The sequence below is a fragment of the Dreissena polymorpha genome, chromosome 16 (assembly GCF_020536995.1).
Source record: "Dreissena polymorpha isolate Duluth1 chromosome 16, UMN_Dpol_1.0, whole genome shotgun sequence".
Classification (NCBI taxonomy): Eukaryota; Metazoa; Mollusca; class Bivalvia; order Myida; family Dreissenidae; genus Dreissena; species Dreissena polymorpha.
Window position 1 is genome coordinate 44,266,355 of NC_068370.1, and position 19,675 is coordinate 44,286,029.

Genomic DNA, 19,675 nt, shown 5'->3' on the forward strand with positions numbered 1-19,675 from the left:
GAGTTATCATCCAGAAACCATTTTACTTTTTCGGGTCACTGTGACCTTGACCTTTGACCTAGTGACCTAAAATCAATAGGGGTCATCTGCAAGTTATGGTCAATCTACCTATCAAGTTTCATGATCCTAGGCATAAGCGTTCTTGAGTTATCATCCGGAAACCATTTTACTATTTTGGGTCACCTCGACCTTGACCTTTGACCTAGTGACCTGAAAATCTATAGGGGTCATCTGCTAGTCATGATCAATCTACCTATCAAGTTTCATGATCTTAGGCATAAGCGTTCTTGTGTTATCATCCGGAAACCATTTTACTATTTCGGGTCACCGTGACCTTGACCTTTGACCTAGTGATCTCAAAATCAATAGGGGTCATCTGCTAGTCATGATCGATGTACCTATGAAGTTTCATGATCCTAAGCCTAAGCGTTCTTGAGTTATCATCCAGAAACCATCTGGTAGACGGACATACGGACTGTCGGGAACAGCGATTAATTATACCTTGGGTGTGGATGCTGGATCTGATATCTGATATTGTTCGAGAGAGAGGGTTTGTTTGTTTTAGATTAAATGTGCTCTGTTGTGAGAGAGTTTACATTTTTTCCGGCTGTTTTATGTTGTGAGTGTTGATAAGTGTGAGTCTGTTTTGTGATTGTAGACAAAATTGTAGTGGGAATTTAGGCTTTAAAGAAGTAACATCGGAAACCGTTTACTGTGGAATTATAGTTGAATTAAGACCAGCAGTATTAAAATAACTAAACATTAAGTGTACAAATAAAAACCGCTTATTTTGGAATAATATGAAACTTGTGTTAAAATAAAATAAAATACTATCTAAAATATAAAAAAAGTGTTGTGTCATTAATGAACTCAATGTAGTGAGTAAATTGAAATACAGTCCGAACAATTATTCTTCAAGAGCAATTAGGAAAATCTCGCTACACGGACGGACCGACATGAGCAAAACAATATACCCCCTCTTCTTCGAAGGGGGGCATAAAAAATCTCTATAAAATCAGATACTTTGTCTTAGCATTTCAAACCAGTTATACATACATGCCATTAATATAAATCAATAAAATCACAAAAACGCTGTCTTCACGCTCTCTCACTTGCCCAAAGCCTAAGGCAAGTATAAATTATTTTTGGGGCAAATTGACAGTTTTAATTTATGTGGTCACCTAGTAGAAACGTTTTTAGATTACTATTTAACATGAGAGCTTGGGCAAATTGTCTAAACACATTAGTGTCAAGACTGATTAACAGTCTTGCATCATAGATGGTACAATAAATCAAATGTTGTTTACTAAGAACCAAATGTTGTTTTAACTAAGCTTATGACCATATTTGCACAGATGTTTGAGGATTTCCAAACAGTGTACATCATGGTTGAGTTTTGACTACACAAAAAAAATATTAATATAATTTTGTTGATACCGGCATTATGGTATTATAATATAGTTATGTTTTGTTAAAGTTTATCTGTTTTGCCAAGAAAAAATTCAATATAAACTGCCTTACTTTTGAGTGAAAATTGAAGTGCAATGTGCACCTTGCTATTTTTCAGATGTCTTTCCCTACTTAATTTTGTTTTTAAAGGAAACCTTTTTTAACTTACAATAACAGAATATAATTCAAACATATAATAACATAATAGAACTGATTTATCTTGAAATCAAATAACATAAATTACTGATTGACTTCATTATTTTGGGCAAGAATCTTGTAATTTTGATAGCCTGTTACAGTGTAATTTTTTTCAATAAATTTCAAAACTCTGCTAGAAAAACCCTGCATCCAATAAAGAAAAGCCGCAGCCAATACAAGATTTAACTAATGAAAATTCAGAATTAACTCGACCTTTACGTTGTATACGAGTTTCGACCCATAAAAGTTTAGGAAATATCAATGGACTCCATTTTGAAAACCCTTACAAAGATGGACTCCATAGTTGTTCTCAAACTTTTAAAATGACAACCACACACACTAACTGTATTGGTGATAGTCTACCAAGAGACAAATAATGATTTAACTTAAGGCAGATTTTACATGCTTCCCACATCCCTTGAAAAAAGTCTGTTTATGTTGACTGTTGTTGTGGTCTCAACAAAGTTGGAGAATGTATACGGTCAAACTTTGATAAAATTGCAATGAATGTACACCAGACAAGAGAGAGTAAAGGCAAGTTAGCGTATGAGTAAGCCAACTTGCCAAGACCATTTTCATGTTGAAAAGAACATGAATTGTTCATTGTTATGTCAGTATTATTCAAAGATTCAAGGAAAGTTTTTTGTCTCATTTATTTTATCATATTTAAGATTAAAATTGACACACATTACATTTGTGCAGATAAAACATGGTGAATAAAACATAAAACATATAATTATGGCACCCTCAGTCAAAACTGTTTTAAGTGGAACATGAGTACTGGGTAAATAAAATGTAAAACAGTGCAAAATGTCATATAAAAGTTACTGAGATTGATCAATGAGCTAAATATGGGGTTAATCAATATTCTGACAACAACTTTATTCAACAATGCCACCAAACAAATAAGTATTTAATGATTTTGCACATAATTAAGGCCAAAGCGAGCACTAGAGTACTTGTGTATTTGGTCCAGTAGCACTGATACAATTTATATCTAGGAACAAACAAGATGCATGCAAAAAGACAATGCATGCTTCAAAGAAACTGGGGTGTGGAATTCCTATCCCAGGCTAGACCAACTTGGGGGAATTTTTGTGCTGGACAAGTGCAATTTGCAATATACATGTAACTTGTACTAAGACAAGTAAAGTAAGTGTGGCTGATGTTGGTTTTAATACTGAGAGCTTTGTGCAAAATTCGGCTTCGTACAGACTGTATAACATGTGCTTGACTGTGACCTTTTCTGCACAATTTAATGTTACGTATACATTCCTAAACATCCATAATGAAAAAAATATATATAAATAGCAACACCATATTATTTATCAAGTATAGTACTTATTTCTGGCATATCCAATGTAAAACCATTTTTAAAACTCAATGCAAGTGTGTAAATATCCCTCTAAAAAAAAACCTATATAAGAATTATGTCTTTTGTTTCAATACTTTTCCAATAATTATTGTATTAAGAATTATTGATATAAAGTGTTCTGCCAAAAAAATACTATTTTTCAAACTAAATATCTACACCAAATTTGGCTGATATCACAAAGGAAGTCCTCATGAAATCTCAACTGTGTCAAAAGGATATATTTGGAAAGGGTTGGGCATAAGAATTTGGAAGGGTTGGGGCACATCTTTATCCCCTTTTACATTCGGCTAATTGCTATTGCTAAATTCCTCATATATAGCGATAATCGTTCAACTCAAGATTGCTATACATCATAAAATAGTTTGATCAAAGAATCATCATAGTTATTGGATTGTATTGTTCACCAAAACACTTTCCATATCACGCCAATAATCATCTGTGAAGTCCTCATTCTTCAGTTCTTGTGCGAATGTCACATCTTGAGCTACCCCTAACATAAGGTGTCTGTGTCAGGTTTTTGTTTACTATCACAGGAGCCAGTTCTGGTCAGGTCCAATTTGTTGGCAATTCCCAAGGAGTCGTCTTCAACATTGCTCGCTTTCCTGTCAGATGATGTCACTTTGGTACTTTCTTCCGAATTAGCCTTGTTCTCATTCAAGAAACTAACGTCCTCGCTGTCCGTGTTGATAGTCGATATGCATCTCGTTAGTCTCAAGATAATTTTGTCCCAGTCAGTGTGAATCCCAGGGCTCATTTTCACTCTTTCCTCCAGTACTGCAAGGTGAATCTTGGGTGGCGACATGCTGTCCGCCACTCTGACTCTCCAAACTGTGAGCTTGCTATCAGCCAGCTCCGATATCGTATGGTTACCCTGAGGCAAGTGGTCAATTTTATTTGGAACACTGAAATCCTCAACAGGTATCAGAATATCGTGTTTTCCTCCATTCATCTGTATGTCCTGCTTTCCCACAGCCATGATACCGTTGATGAAAGGTTGACTGAGCATCTGACAACCTATGGCAAAGTTGGATATGGCGCCTATCATATCACTGTTGGCCTTCACTTTCTGGTAAATGATTAATTTCGCCTGTATCATGGGGTCTGGACAGCCTGATAGTGCACAGAGCTTCTCCAATGCCTCGACATATGCCTCTAGTTTCTTGATATCATCCTTGGCATCCTGAAGCTTTTCTTGTGTTTTTTTCTTCTGCTTGTACAGAATCACCAACCGGAAGTGTTCATGTTCCATGATGGCCACTATCAGACTGTTGACTACTCTGATAAACCTCCAGAGAACCAGGAATGCTAAGATAAAAACAAATTCATGCACAGCAAACTGTTGAAGCCCATTAAGGAAGATCAGGTCCACAGTGAAGGAGGCTATAACGATGGCTGCGTCGAAACACTCAAACTTGTGCTGAAGAAGCTCAGAACCAAGGCAGAAAATCTTAAACAATATCTCAAAACACAGGATTCCTAATATCGTGATACTTGCTTTGTGCAGTCCAAATGCAATATTCCTTTCTATGCTTTGCTCATGCGCATGACCAACAAATGATTGACCTTTGTGAAAAGTTATATTCCCTATAGCCTTGTTCGAAATATTACTTGCGCTATTAGAGTTAACATTGTCTTGCCTTTTTTGTCGAGGACCACCAGTCAATATGGAGTCATCTGACCCATTCCACATGATGTGACCAATCAAAATCTCTTGTTCCAGTCCTTGAATGTCGTCTGCTTCCAGGTAACTAAGTCTAAATGGATATAACTGCTTCATTGACGCAATGAAATTGTTGGAGCGTGTGTATTCTTTGGTGAGCAAGTCTGTGACGTATTTGATATCCAGCATGAGTTCCCCAAGCACTAGGAGAATGTCAATGATGTTAAGAATGACAACCAGTAGTAAGACGTATTTTGTATGCAACAGATGCCCGCCCTGTCGTCTTACTTTTCCGATCGTTGTTTTCGGAACCCCTCTTTGCTCCTCTCGTTTAATCTCACGATCCAGAGCCGCTTCTGTTTGGTCCAACACAATCATGTGCTCTGCCATCCTGGCTGCCCCATTCACCAATGCAGCTAGGCCTTTGGTGTTGTTCTTTCTTCCAAACACCATGCTGGCAGTTTGATCTAAAAGTCTGTTAGACCAAGGAAGTTCCTTGCTTTTGTTACTTATATTCCTTTAAAGAAATTAAATCCACCACTGATAAAAACTTAAACAAAAAACAACAACAGTGTACACTTGAGTTAATAAGTTTTTAGTTTTAAAAGAATGATCTGTTACCATGAACCTACTTTTGCAAGTTTGTATGTGTAAAATGTTCAAACTGTATATCTTATATTACTTTCTTTTGTTAACAGGTGGTAACTCGTTATCAATCTGTTTACAACAATGTCAATAATCTTAGATAATATGCACATAAAAGCTTGGATTACACAATAAGATGACTCTTTTACCTTAATCATGTAAGCTGTTAAAAGTAAGATTATGATATAACATGTCACATGTCAAACATTATTGTTTAAATTTCTGTCACAAGGACAAATTTGTCAAAGGATATTTGGGCCTGTTTGGTTTGGTTTAGAGTCAATGTGATTAATAGATTGACAGATAATCATTCTCAGAAACATGACTGGCTTACATAAGGATCTGACTGTTTGATTACTGTTTGTAGAATAATTTTGTTATAGGTCATCCTTTTGATATTATCCATGTATTAATATGTAGCGGCCTATTTCTATTTTAGAATGTAGAAATTGTTGTTAACAGATTCAAAACATATCTAATTTAATGTACATAAGAAATAAAATTTAAACAATAGGGCAGATAGCAGACATTTTTCAGAAGTATCTATAAATCCATTAAACCGACCCATGTCCAAAGCTAAATGGTAAAAAATGATCAATTAAAAAAATGCAATCCTGTTGTGATTTTTTTAAATTAATAAATATATTATTATATCTAAATTTTATGTAAATTACATGTAACAAAGAATATAACCATAATTTATAAAACTTGTAATTTGAATAATTTTTAAGAGTTATATTAAATAAGTTTTTCCCAAATGAGTGGTTCATGTGAAAAATGTCCCAATCCAAAAATTGCATTTCCCCAAAATGGTCAGAAATAGGCCTGGATAGAAACTTGTGAAAATCAATCAGTACCAGATTTTTGCGAACTTTAGAATTCACAAAAATTTCTGTACATTTTGTTACTAAATCATTTTTTTTTAAACTTAAGTGTTCGCAAAGGAAGTTCTTGACATACTGTGGAATTTACTCAAACACTGAATTTTGTATTAAAATGTATGATATAATAACAAAATATACATGCAATTTTGGTGATTATCTGTAAATCTGGCATGTTGCCAAGGGAATTAACACTTCATTCATTTACATATTGGAAACAATAAACAGATAAGTGGTCCCAGAAAATTAGCACCAGGATAAATTACAGTACACTCAAATTTCAGTATTGATAGCTAAGAATGGGAGAGTCTACATGAATGGGCTTTTGAAAAGCCAAATAGTTCATACAATCAATGGTTTCAAAAAAGAATGACGCACAATATACTAGCCTCAAATTAAATAAAATGAAAATATGTGTCTCAGACCAATGTACTTTCGATAAAACAGAAACTCATTTTAATTATTGGATCTTGCAATGTCATAAACGTTATTTTACATAACAGCACATCTGCTATTTAAAACATTGAAAGCAATTTCACTTTTTTACAGTAAAACATTATATTATTATAGGGATCAGTTGGTAAACAATTGAAAAGTACATCATGTTGTGTCTTGAAATAAAAACGCTTTATTTATAATTAAAGACGTAAAACAATAACCCCTACAATTTATGTCCTGCAAAATAGCTGCAAACTTGACTTTGCATGTTTGTGGGCATTGCTGGAGTCTCTTTGTAATACTTATTTACCTTTATAACTGTTTGTGTTTTTGTTGTATAATTATCTTTATAGTTCTGGCATGCATTATTTAAGAAATAATTTGTGTACTTTATAGTTTGTTGTCGAATAACCCACGGCCTGAAGTTTAGATGCGTGGTTTCAAATCACTCGTGCGACAACAAACTATACCTTACACAAATTATTTTGATTCTAACATGGTTTTTACAAAAGATTTAAATAATGTATCTAATTTTTCTTTGGTACTATTTTATGTGAAGTTCCGCCCATAAAAATTATTTTCGACTGTTCAGTCGATCAGATCAACTTTCATTAATTAAATACCCGATTATTAAGCTGGTGAAAAATGTATCGGCATGTTTTTTTAGTTACAGCGCGTGCTTTCAGTGTATAAGCTCCGCCCATAATTATTGCAGAATAACCCATAGACGATTTTCTTCTTTGTTTATATGAAACTTGGCATGTGCCGTGTTAGACTGTTAAATAACTAAATGTACTAGTTTTACAAATTATATCAGCAATACAATGCATATTTAAAACAAATTGTAGGTTTATTGTTAATATATTGGAAATTATGTTAAAATAATTAATGGGCATTCACAAATGATGGTGGCAGGGAAAGTACAACCTATTTTCTGCAAAGAAGTAATGTAAATTGCATGTCCACTCCAATTTTTGTGCATCTAGATTTTTTAATCAATCAGTTGTCATATTAATTAAAAACCTTTATATGAGTTGAAATCATTCAAGACTTAACCACAGTTTACACAATCTTGGTCAAAACAGTTAATCAAGCATGTGGTATCAGATTGCAATGATAATATAATTCCTTATTTGTGTGCCATGCTGATTGCTTGATTCAATATTCGACCAGACAATTACAGGTAACTTAAGTGTTAATACAGGTAAACCTAGTAATTATCTGATAGAAACTACTGTTTATACATAAATTCAACATTATTTGTACCTACAGATAAGATTTGTTGTCCCTAAATTAAAATGTGAAAGATCCAATATTAAATTGACTTAGGTCATTTTACTGAAATTGCTACTTGCAAAAGATGGATAATGTCCTTATAAATGACGCTAATTCTTTTTAGACATTTTTTTTTGACAATACAGAAAAAAAGGCAATAAATTGCTATGATGTATGGTAAATTTGGCTACACAACATAGTCATCTGGGGGCAGAGTTGGTCACTGAAATCCATTACAACAAAATTATAAATAAAGTTAAAGAGAAAATATTTATAGTTTAAAATCTTATTTTAACAACAGATTTCAAATTTGTATATAAAATATTCAGTTAGCTTTTCCTATTATTTCACACACAAACACACACTAGATCGAAAGACAGATTAGTAACTTGATTTCTATACTATGCTTAACCCTTTGCATGCTGGGAAATTTGTCGTCTGCTAAAATGTCGTCTGCAGAATTTCTAAAATTAGCATTTTCTTCGATTTTTTTTCAAAGAATACTATCAGAATAGCAAACAGTTTGGATCCTGATGAGACGCCACGTTCTGTGGCGTCTCATCTGGATCCAAACTGTTTGCAAAGGCCTTTAAAATTCAGCTCCAGCGCTTTAAGGCTTAAAACACTTTTTTAATCTTCTACACTGTATGTCTACATTTGACATCTAATTCCAAATGTATAAAAAAACTGGACCAAGCATGTGAACAAAAACAAAATCATCCACAACCATGCAATTTGTTCACTAACACAACAGTCACAAATACGAAAAATCATGGAAATCGCTTAAGAAATTGGAGAAATCTGAAGAAACACTTCCTATTGAATTGGCTTACAACGAGACAAACCGTCCTTAGAATAATTATGGACGTTATATATCTCTGGAGGCCTGATTGTTGTACTCAGTGTGATTGTTTGTATGTCTATCTATTCCATAAGAAATTTTTACTGAGAAGGAAGCAATATGTATGTGTTTGTAAATTAAAGCCAATTTTTAATTTATTATAAAGCATTTCTCACTATTAAAACAAAACATTTTTTCATACCAAGTTTTTGTTTAACCCTTTCAGTGCGGGAACCGAATTTTGAAGGCCATTGCAAACAGTTTGGATCCAGATGAGACGCCACAGGACGTGGCGTCTCATCAGGATCCACACTGTTTGCTATTCTGGTAATATTCTTTAAAAAAAACGAAGAAAATGCTAATTTTAGAAATTCAGCAGACTACATTTTAGCAGACGACAAATTTCCCAGAATGCAAAGGGTTAAGTAATAGTTTTTACTATATAAATACATAATGCCTTGCTTGACATTCTTGGTAGTCTGATGGTCAGGGACAACAACACATTAGCTTTAGACAAGCTAAACATGAATTGGCCATTCAATGGAACAAGTGGTGGTCCGAAATTTGAGATAACTTTGTTAAGTGTTTTTCATTGTCTTGACACTTTCTTTCCACAAATAACCACTTACAATCAGATCAACAATATTCTGACTGGTAAACTCTTATCTAAAACCATAGAAAAGCCCCTGTCAATATCTTGTCTTGCTTATGCAAAACATTAAATCAGATTGTAATTTTGAATTGTAAAATGGCCATTTTTGACAGTTTTAAGACCAAAAAGTCTGATTTTCACTATAAAAAATTGCTGTTTTTGTCAAGTATTGTGGCCTAGCTAGATTTGTAAAATATCCATGTCAAAATTGTGAAATGGCTGTCCGCAGCCATTCTCTAAGAAGGAAAAAAGCACTTTCTGTAGAATGATAATACAGTGTTTGTTTGTTTTATTATGACACATTATTCTTTCCCCAATTGTGGTCCCAGTTTTTGTTTTTTATCCAGGCCGTTTTTGTGTGGCGACTTGCCCTTTTATTGAAGCCCCACGCTGCCCCCTTTCAAAGCTATTTAGCGCCACGCTGCCGTTTTAAAAGACCGCCGCCCTGCCCTTTCATGAGCACCTGCTGTGTTGCCACGTGCTCTAATTGATAACATCTTAATTGCCTCTTTACCAAACTTCTAAGCCGACTATTATCAGGTAATGGCTCCAAGGCAGCGAAGATTTGCGCGGTTGTGAATTCGTCATGAATGAATAACTCTGTGCCAATATAAATCGATAATTTCGGTGTTTTGTTATACCAAGAACACTAATCGGTCCGTAATGTGTACTCCTAGGCCCCTCCACGATAAAATCGTGGACAGTTATTTCCGAGACTTGATGAAAACCTAGATGTTATCCATGTGGAAATTGTGCATTTCATGCATAATTCAGTTATATCAAAACATTTATTTTTAACAGTAATTAAATTAAAAAAAAACACCAGTTATATCTTGATCGTCTTTAAGATAATTAATTATTGTAAGAACTACTGTTACGTTTACTAATTAAACACAATGCGAATCGCGTATTAGCGAAAATATTAAATGGTTTTACATTGCTATGCGCACCTGTGGCTTACATCATTTTAACATGACAGTGGACTATACAGAAAATATATTGTGACTCGGCAAAAATGGCAAATAATGATCGAATTAACGATGGAGATCATACATTTCGAAATGGATTGATGAAAATAATGTGATAATCCACGATGCATAACACATTTTAAATACCAACAACATATTTGTTAGTAATTTTTTCAGTGGATGTATGTCACTTAAAGTTAAACAAGTGTTAGTAAATTGTTAAGTGTTCGATTTACTTGCAAAGTTAAAACATCTAACGTCGCGAAAATTCCCCCTCATGAGGGTAGCGACCCGCTTCCCCTAAAATGGATTGAGGGCCCTGTCTCAACTTTATTCTTTAAACATCCTACAAAATATATCACTATAATTTATATGAGTATTTTCCGACATGGCCAGGGAAAGACCCGTTTTGTCACTATTTCTTGATAAAAAATCCCAAGTTGGTCCTTTTTGTCAATAAAAAAATCCCAATTTTCCACTGTTCTAGATTAAAACAAGAGGGCCAAGATGGCCCTAGTTCGCTCACCTGAGAGTAGTCGGTTCATTCAATCTTTACCAAATGTCAAACTTGACCTAGATATTGTCCAGACAAACATCCTGGCCAAGTTTCATCATTATTTCATCTGCGAGTCATGATCAATGTACCTATAAGGTTTCATGATCCTAGGCGTAAGCATTCTTTAGTTATCATCCGGAAACCATTTTTCTAAGTTGAGTCACCGTGACTTTGACAGCCATTGTGTGAATACGTTTTTTTGGCACTGTGACCTTGACCTTTGACCTAGTGACCTGATAATCAATAGGGGTCATCAGCGAGTCATGATCAATAAACCTATGAAGTTTTATGAACCTAGACATAGGCGTTCTTGAGTTATCATCCAGAAACCATTTTACTATTTTAGGTCACCATGACCTTGACCTTTGACCTAGTGACCTGAAAATCAATAGAGGTCAACTGCGATTCATGATCATTGTACCTATGAAGTTTCATGATCAAAGGCATAAGCGTTCTTGAGTTATCGTCCAGAAACCATTTTACTATTTCAGGTCACCGTGACCTTGACCTTTGACCTAGCGACCTGAAAATCAATAGGGGTCATCTTCGAGTCATGATCAATGTACCTATGAAGTTTCATGATCCTAGGCATAAGCATTCTTGAGTTATCATCTGGAAACCCATTTTACTATTTCGGGTCACCGTGACCTTGACCTTTGACCTAGTGACCTGAAAATCAATAGGGGTCATCTACGAGTTATGATAAATGTACCTATGAAGTTTCATGATCCTAGGCCTAAGCGTTCTTGAGTAATCATCCGGAAACCATTTTACTATTTCGGGTCATCGTGACCTTGACCTTTGACCTAGTGACCTGAAAATCAATAGGGATTATCTGTGAGTAATGATCAATGTTTCTATGAAGTTTCATGATCCTAGGCATAAGCGTTCTTGAGTTATCATCCAGAAACCATTTTACTGCTTTGGGTCACCGTGACCTTGACCTTTGACCTAGTGACCAGAAAATCAATAGGGGTCATCTGCGAGTCATGATCAATGTATCTATGAATTTTCATGATCCTAGGCATTAGTGTTCTTGAGTTATCATCCGGAAACCATTTTACTATTTCGGGTCATTGTGACCTTGACCTTTGACCTGAAAATCAATAGGGGTCATCTGCGAGTAATGATCAATGTACCCATGAAATTTCATGATCCTTGGCATAAGCGCTCTTGAGTTATCATCTGGAAACCATCTGGTGGACGGACGGACCGACATGAGCAAAACAATATACCCCCTCTTCTTGGAAAAGGGGGGGGGGGGGGGGCATAATGAGAAAACTGCCCCCGTCCCAGCAGCCATGTTATTCAACTGACCGGAACCATTTTTTAACTTAACTCTCGTATCAAGGAAACAAATGTTCTGAGCAAATTTCATGAAAATTGGGCCAAAAATGTGACTTCTACTGTGTTCACATGTTTTCACTATATACATATAGTGAAAAATGCCCCTCCCACTGGCGGCCATGTTTTTACACCGATCCCAACCATTTTCAAACTCATCCGAGATATCAATAAAACAAATGTTTGACCAACTTTCATGATGATTGGGCAAAAATTGGGACTTCTAGAGTGTTAACAAGGTTTCTCTATAGCCAAATAGGGAAAACTGCCACTATATACATATAGAGAAAAATGCCCTGCCCACTGGCCATGTTTTTTCACCGATCTTGACCATTTTTGAACTCGTCCAAGACATCAATTGAACCAATGTTTTCATCAACTTTCATGATGATTGGGCAAAAATTGTGACTTCTAGAGTGTTTACAAGGTTTCTCTATAGCCAAATAAGGAAAACTGCCCCGCCCACTGGCGGCCATGTTTTCCAAGGATTGGAACCACTTTTGAACTCAACCAAGATATCATTAAGACAAACATTTGACAAAGTTACATGAAGATTGGGCATGAAATGTGACTTCTACAGTGTTTACAAGGTTTTTTGTTTTTTTTACCTAGTGACCTAGTTTTTGACCCGGCACAACCCAGTTTCGAACTCGGCCGAGATTTCATTGGGACAAAGCTTCTGACCGAGTTTCATGAAGATGGGACAAGAAATGTGGCCTCTAGAGTGTTTACAAGCAAATGTAAACGGACGGACGGACATACAACGGACAAAGACCGGTCACAAAAGCTCACCTGAGCAATCAGGTGAGCTAAAAATCCCAATTTGACCAAACATTCAAATAAAAATTAAAGTTTAAATAAATACTTAATTTATAAATTATGGACTCATTTGCGAAGACAAACAACTTTTCCGCTGATATCCATCTAAATTTTATTCATATATATATATATATATATAATGTTTTATTTCGTGTCAAGCAGTTAATACACCATTCTGTTCACTGATGCATACGAGACACCATATTCATATTCTCGCTGTAAGTAGGTCAAAAGGCTTTAGGTCACTAAATCACAGTAAAAACATGATATCTGCATAGAAGCTTAACTTTGATTAATAGTAACATTAATTATTAAAGATTAAATTTGATTTAAAATGAACATAAGCAGTTTAACAATCGTTTGAACTGCACAACAGTCATAATGCTACTCCTCTGGACGATGCATGCACCCAAAGGCATTTTAACATCTGATGCACCCATTGTTTATAAACATCACATTGTCCCAATGTAATCAGCTTCACACCAGGAAAGTCTATTAGTTGTGGTGGAAAACTTTGTCAACATGGCTGCAAAAGTCATCATAGATAAATTAATTGATCATCGCAACTTTAAGACCCAACACTCATGATCATTCAGGTTCACACAACTTTAAGACCCAACACTCATGACCATTCAGGTTCATCCTACAGTATAAAATGAAGAGGTTAAAGGCCTAATCTTTAAAATGTCTTGTGTAAAAGTGAAAATACTGAGCTCAAGCCGGGGATTGAACCCATGACCTCCAGAGAAGTAGTCAGACACTTAAACCGCGTTGCTAAAGAGCTAGCCCAACAGCAAGGCTGTTGGAAGTGACCTTATTTCACTACACTCCTGCCCCTTCTAATGTTTCAAGGCCCTGACACGCCCGCTACAGCATGACTTGCATCCGCATGACCCTTCCAGAAACCATTAAACAGCTCCCATTCCCACATTCACAGTTCTTTTTTTGCCTCGTCGCCATTAATGTGAAAATACTTAGCTCTAGCCGGGGATTGAACCCACAACCTCCAGAGTGGTAATCAGACCCTTTAACCACATCACTAAAGAGCTAGCCCAACAGCAGGGCTGTTGAATGTGACCTTATTTCACTACAGTGTAACCTAAGAGGCTAAGTCATATGGACGGAGCTTGTAAAATTTGCATATTAATGAGATGGGGAATTTCCCTCCATACTCCGCGGTGATTGACCTGGAGGGAGATTTAAAAATCCAGCCAGACGCGGCGTTTGCATGATTTTGGATGCGGCGGTTAACGATCGGCAAAACTGATAAGCCGACGCGGCGGCCCTCGGCATTGGCAACGCGGGGGAAACTCCGCGTTTTACGAGATAACCATCAATTTAATTTTGTTTGAATTCCTGATTTTCAAATAAAATTACATTTATTACAAGTACATACATGTACATGTTGTATAATATTTACAATTAAAAAAAACAACCAAGATCCCGACGTGGTTGTAGAAGTAGTTTTCATGTTACTAACTAACAGTTAGCAGGTGATTTTCTATAGTGAACATGTAAACAAATGACCAAGGACCCTAAAAATCTCGCAAATCTGTGTGAATTGACAGTTTGACGTAATCAAAGAAAAGCCGCTTCCTGTCTAAAGGCATAACTTACTCAAGTAAACACGTTCAATGAATGCATAAGGAATGGTTTTAATTGTCGGAACAAAGTCAATTCTCTGCTCGCTAATGCATTTATTTTCTCTTTGAAGTTAGGTTATTCCATTGATTGCTAAAAGAAGGTGGTAACTATTGAGTTGATAGTTGCATTTAATATTCACAGTTGTATTCTTGTTGCGTCGACATTCAAAACAATGTTTACTGGTAATTATGGACCAAATCGGCATAGTGACATTCACACATGTTAATCTCTTTTGTCAAAACACCGCAGACAGCAGTCTACACAATAGGTCAGTAGACAAGCTTTGCGTGTTTTCATAACGTCAAACACTTAAAATCCAGTTCCGCCCAGATGTATGATTTGAAATTATTTTAGAGGAAATATCAACTTATTCGCGATATAATTTTGGTAAAAAATACCAAAGAAACTTTAAACCGAAATCAACAAAATTCAATGTTCTCTGCGCTATAAAGTTTGTATCAAAAAAATCAATACACGCACGCTTTGCAGGTATAAGGAGTATACCTTGTACATTGCAGCATAATTTTCGCGCGCTTTTGTCGGGAAATATACATGATGACTGTATATTGGAAGCATTTGTAACCGTCGTGTTAACATTAAAAATCGTAGTGTGTTACGGATTACTAATTATTATTCTCATTTTGAAATTTTACGGAACATTTATTCTTGTCTTATATGTGTTATGATTTAAATATTAATTTGTCAAATGTCTTATATTCATTCATATTGTAGACGTACCTGTGAATTAAAAAACATAATTTTTATATGTATTAATTTTTTATACAATTATCTTTTTTATACATGTACTACAGTATTTAAACAATTTATTTTAACAATGTTTTTATTTTTTGGCATGCCCAGTAGCACACTGCTAACGTGGCGTTGCGCGGCGGTCACTGATAAGAACGGAAATTGTCTGCATTTACCGACTAGGCTAAAGTAATACACGCAGCGGGAATTAGCGAACGCGGCGTAACGCCGAGCGTTTTATCGAGTTCACCTCGCTCTCTCAACGCCGCGTGAACACTAGCTAGGAGAAAAAACCCGCGGAGGGAGCGCGTTTTTGGGGGAAAACGCGTGGAGTGTACTGTAGTATTGACATACCTGTACGCTGAAGCCAACCCCGTAACGAAAGTCAACCAGAGTCATAACATATTTATGTCACGGTATAAATCAAAGAAAGATCATTTTCTTGGATACATTTCTACATATATTGGTGAATGAATATAAATTACTGCATCGGGGATTATTTTAAGGTTCAAATGTTTCAAATGCTTCTTACAATATATGAAAATAACTCTCATCAGTCTGAAATTCACAATTTTGACGCAATTGTCGCTTTGTCACATGACGAGTTTTCATTTGGATACTTTTGAATCGACCTTGACATTTTTTGCTGAAATTGTAAACATTACTTTCGTTTTCTGAAATCTATTATTTGTGATAAACAACTTACGTCTGGTGGATTATAAGACTGATTTCAGTGTGAATCAGGTAGTTTTAAATAATATTTACTTTGAGTTTGTATTTACACTACAATTTGTTTACAAAACAAGCCAGAATAATCTAAGATACCGGGAAATGTCATTCTGAATTTGAAAACACTGGAGCACATGGTATGTTTCTAAAAATAGAAATAACGTCATATGACCGTGAAATCTCGGGAGATTCGCATTTCAAGTAAGTCTGTCACATCGCTGATTTTCCCGATATGTAAGAGCAGAATAGATAAATTTTAAATGGTTAAGATAGTATTTTGTGAAAGAATATATCAGTTAAATGTGAAAAATGTCAATCTTTCCGATCAAGTGGTTGCTTTGGGCCAATAACTGCATTTAAAAGCTGTTTTGGACCGGTCTTTGTTAACTGTCAACTTTTTGGGAATTTCTGGTTGACTTTCCTAATGGGGTTGGTCCATAACTATAAAGTCGAGCCAGTCAAAAATCATAAAAAGCGACATTTAAAGTTATGGTAGCCAGAACTAAACTTAGTGTAGATAATCTGTTTGATAGTTAGGGCTGTCACGATACGCCATGAGCGTACCGCTATGTATCCTGGTACGGCAACACTGTATCGCGGTACGTACCGCGACATTTTACAGAATATGTATCTGTGAAGAAAACAGCAGAATAACAAGTATTACAAACTTTATTAAACTCAATAATCAGAAAACACTGCAGGGCTTGAATTACTTTTTTTTTTCAACTCGCAAAAAATTGCTAGTTGTTAATATTTCAACTCGCATTTTTTATTTCCAACTCGCAATACAAGTTTTCATAATAATGCATCCTTTGGTTGATAAAAAGTGATTGGCGATGTTCACTAAGCACTGAAAGGATGGACCTATGTTTATTTTAACTAAAAACTTCAAAGCAACATTGTAACACAATTGAGTGTAAAGAGTATTTTTTTTATATCAGTTATATCATCCAAAGTTAATGCCTCGGTCCATATGGGGCGACATCTGGCCTTTTGCTACTGTTGCCACTGATCCACCACCTATTCACAGCTCTGCGTGGCTGGAACCCCTCATTATCTCTGATAGAGATTCGCATTAATTGGTCCATCCTTTCAGTGCTTAGTGAACATCGCCAATCACTTTTTATCCTTTTCATAACAGAAAAGCATCTTTCACACTCAGCATTGCTGAGGGGGTAGAGACCAATCAGATGAATCGCAGAACATCTTACACACATTGCCGTCTTGGTCTCTCTCCGTGTTCAAAGTTATTTTTAGCTCGTCTTCCCATTTCTTAACTGTTTTGGCATTTCTTTTTATCTGGTTCGGCCTCGGCTTTTTTGTCTTCCACAGAGGAGACGGAGGAATTCGCCACAAAAAAGCTAGTTATTTTTTTAGTAGACGACATTTTTGAGTTTTTAAATCGTCTGCTAAACGTGTTCCGTCTATTTATAAGAATGAGGAATTAACGAAATGAGCTTCGTTTTAAAAAAAACTTCATACTGAATAACTATCGCCAATTTTCACTTAAGAAGGGAATAACATACTTTCAATTGCAATAATATAATTTTCAATGTTCTTTACTAACTATATCGGCAGAAAGATACAGTGCAGAGCGTAAATATATTTTAAAAAATATTTCGTAAAATTATTTCTGCTAGAACGGAAGTAACCGCTGAAATACATTATGCAAATTAGGGTAATTCCAATTTTCAGATCTATTTTTAGATCGAAACTAGACGGGGTTTAATTATTTTCGTACTTGGTCGGAAGACTTTCGATCGGCGAACAAATCTTGTATTTAATCCAAGATCTTTAAGCACCTTGTTTGTTTTTTCCCCAACTCGCAAAAAATGGCGAGTATCTAAATGTTGCACTCGCATTTTAGACGTGTTTTTTAAAATGTACTCGCAAATGGCCTGTTTGCGAGTGCTTAATTCGAGCCCTGCACTGGTATCATAGTATGACTAGAAACTGTAAAAGAAACTGTAATAAACTTGATAGAAGTAGTCCTTGATATTGTTCGCGTCTTTTTCTAAAATGTCCCCCATGTTGTTTACAATAGCTGTGACTACGATCTGTGTAAATCGAACGCTTCAAGGGCATGTTCAAAATGCGGAGTCAGCGGGCCCAGTATTGAAAATCCGTAGCATTCTGACTCTTCCTCAACTTATTCAGAATCTTAAGATAACATGATTCTGAAGTGCCATGCTTTGAACGATCAATATACTAAAGAAAGAAAATAAGAAATAGAATAAACATCTTTTGGATAATTATGAACTTATTTGCAAAGGAAATCTGTCCCTAATTCCAAAAAAGGTACGGACCCATACATCGCCGTATTTTAAATGTGAAAGTTAAACATCTACAAGTGGAAGCGCTTGCTTGTCCTGGATATTAACGGATTATTTATTTAGCCCTTTTGAATCGCTTCTACATTTTTCAAAACGATATCTATATCAAATATTATGTAATGTATTTATATCTGTGCTAATATAATAATATTAAAAAAAACGGAGCGGTACCGCGGTGTGATTTTTTTCACAACATGCACCACGATATACCGGTGAATCGTGACAGCCCTATTGATAGTGTCTGTATCATCTCTACTTCATTTCAAACCTTCTGGATTAAAGTAAAATATAACAAAATTTATTAAGTTTAATCATTCATTTAACTTATTGTATTACAAATGTTATAAACTATATGTTAATCGTGTATTTTGCTAACGACGACGTATAATACTATAATTGTTTCGCTCCCGTTTGGAGCCCCTCTGTTAAACAAAACGGCTAAAGAAAGGCTTAGTCTTATTAATAAGACGCACAAAGAATTTAGAGATACTTTTTATATGGGCTAAATTCTTTGGAATTATTTGGCTCCAAATATTACCCATATAAAAAGTAGCTCAATATTTGAGAGCGTCAACAACTTGGACTAAAGAAAGGCTATGGCCTACCTCTTTTTCTGTTTCGTCTTTAAAGCAAAGACAAGCTGCTCTTCGTCGGTACCCATCGTCATCATACGTCCGTATCGAATTTACCTTTTCTTTCACCATAGCAAAGCCAAGGTCTGTCTTTCTTGAAATTTGTTTATATTGTCATTCAGAAATTTAATTGTACATGTTTGCGTGCGCAAAGCGTCCAGATGTCTTCAAGCGTCTGCAGTTACGAACCACTAAGTGATTCAAACTCTGTAAAGGAATTTGACTGGTTCCGAGCATAGCTCCATTAAAATGAATGCCGTCTAGGAAAAACATATAGATCTATTAACTGAACAATTCAATTAATGTGAATTCTTCGAAAATATATTTAAACAAGATAGTGAATAACCACATAAATGGTGTAAATTCGCGCACTCCACTTTGTCGAGCAAATGCTAGAAGCAGTATCTTTGACATACTTATCCAGATCGAGATTGTTTATACTAAGTTATTTCATATTTCCCTTTCTTTTTAGCTCGGCGTTATAGG

The 19,675-nt window shown here is 35.4% G+C and overlaps 2 protein-coding genes across 3 annotated transcripts in view; both read right to left on the minus strand.

Annotated features, from left to right (window-relative positions):
• The window catches only part of LOC127862054 (diphosphoinositol polyphosphate phosphohydrolase 1-like), a 59,704-nt gene extending 40,321 nt beyond the window's left edge, over nt 1-19,383 (minus strand). Inside the window, exon 1 of one of the 2 annotated variants that reach the window (XM_052401004.1) lies at nt 19,163-19,383. In XM_052401004.1, the coding sequence (XP_052256964.1) occupies nt 19,163-19,261 (99 nt within the window). In that variant the 5' untranslated portion in view covers nt 19,262-19,383. The remainder of the gene's footprint in view (nt 1-19,162) is intronic. The other variant, XM_052401005.1, reaches the window with a different exon arrangement.
• LOC127862034 (uncharacterized) lies at nt 2,341-5,353 on the minus strand. Its single transcript, XM_052400965.1, has one exon. It carries the CDS (start codon nt 5,133-5,135, stop codon nt 3,513-3,515), a length of 1,623 nt encoding a protein of 540 aa, XP_052256925.1. The 5' UTR covers nt 5,136-5,353; the 3' UTR covers nt 2,341-3,512.
• Nucleotides 19,384-19,675: the final 292 nt, after the last annotated feature.

Coding starts and splice junctions, on each gene's coding strand:
- LOC127862034 (XM_052400965.1), bottom strand. CDS start 5,135: ATGGTGTTTGGAAGAAAGAACAACACCAAAGGCCTAGCTGCATTGGTG.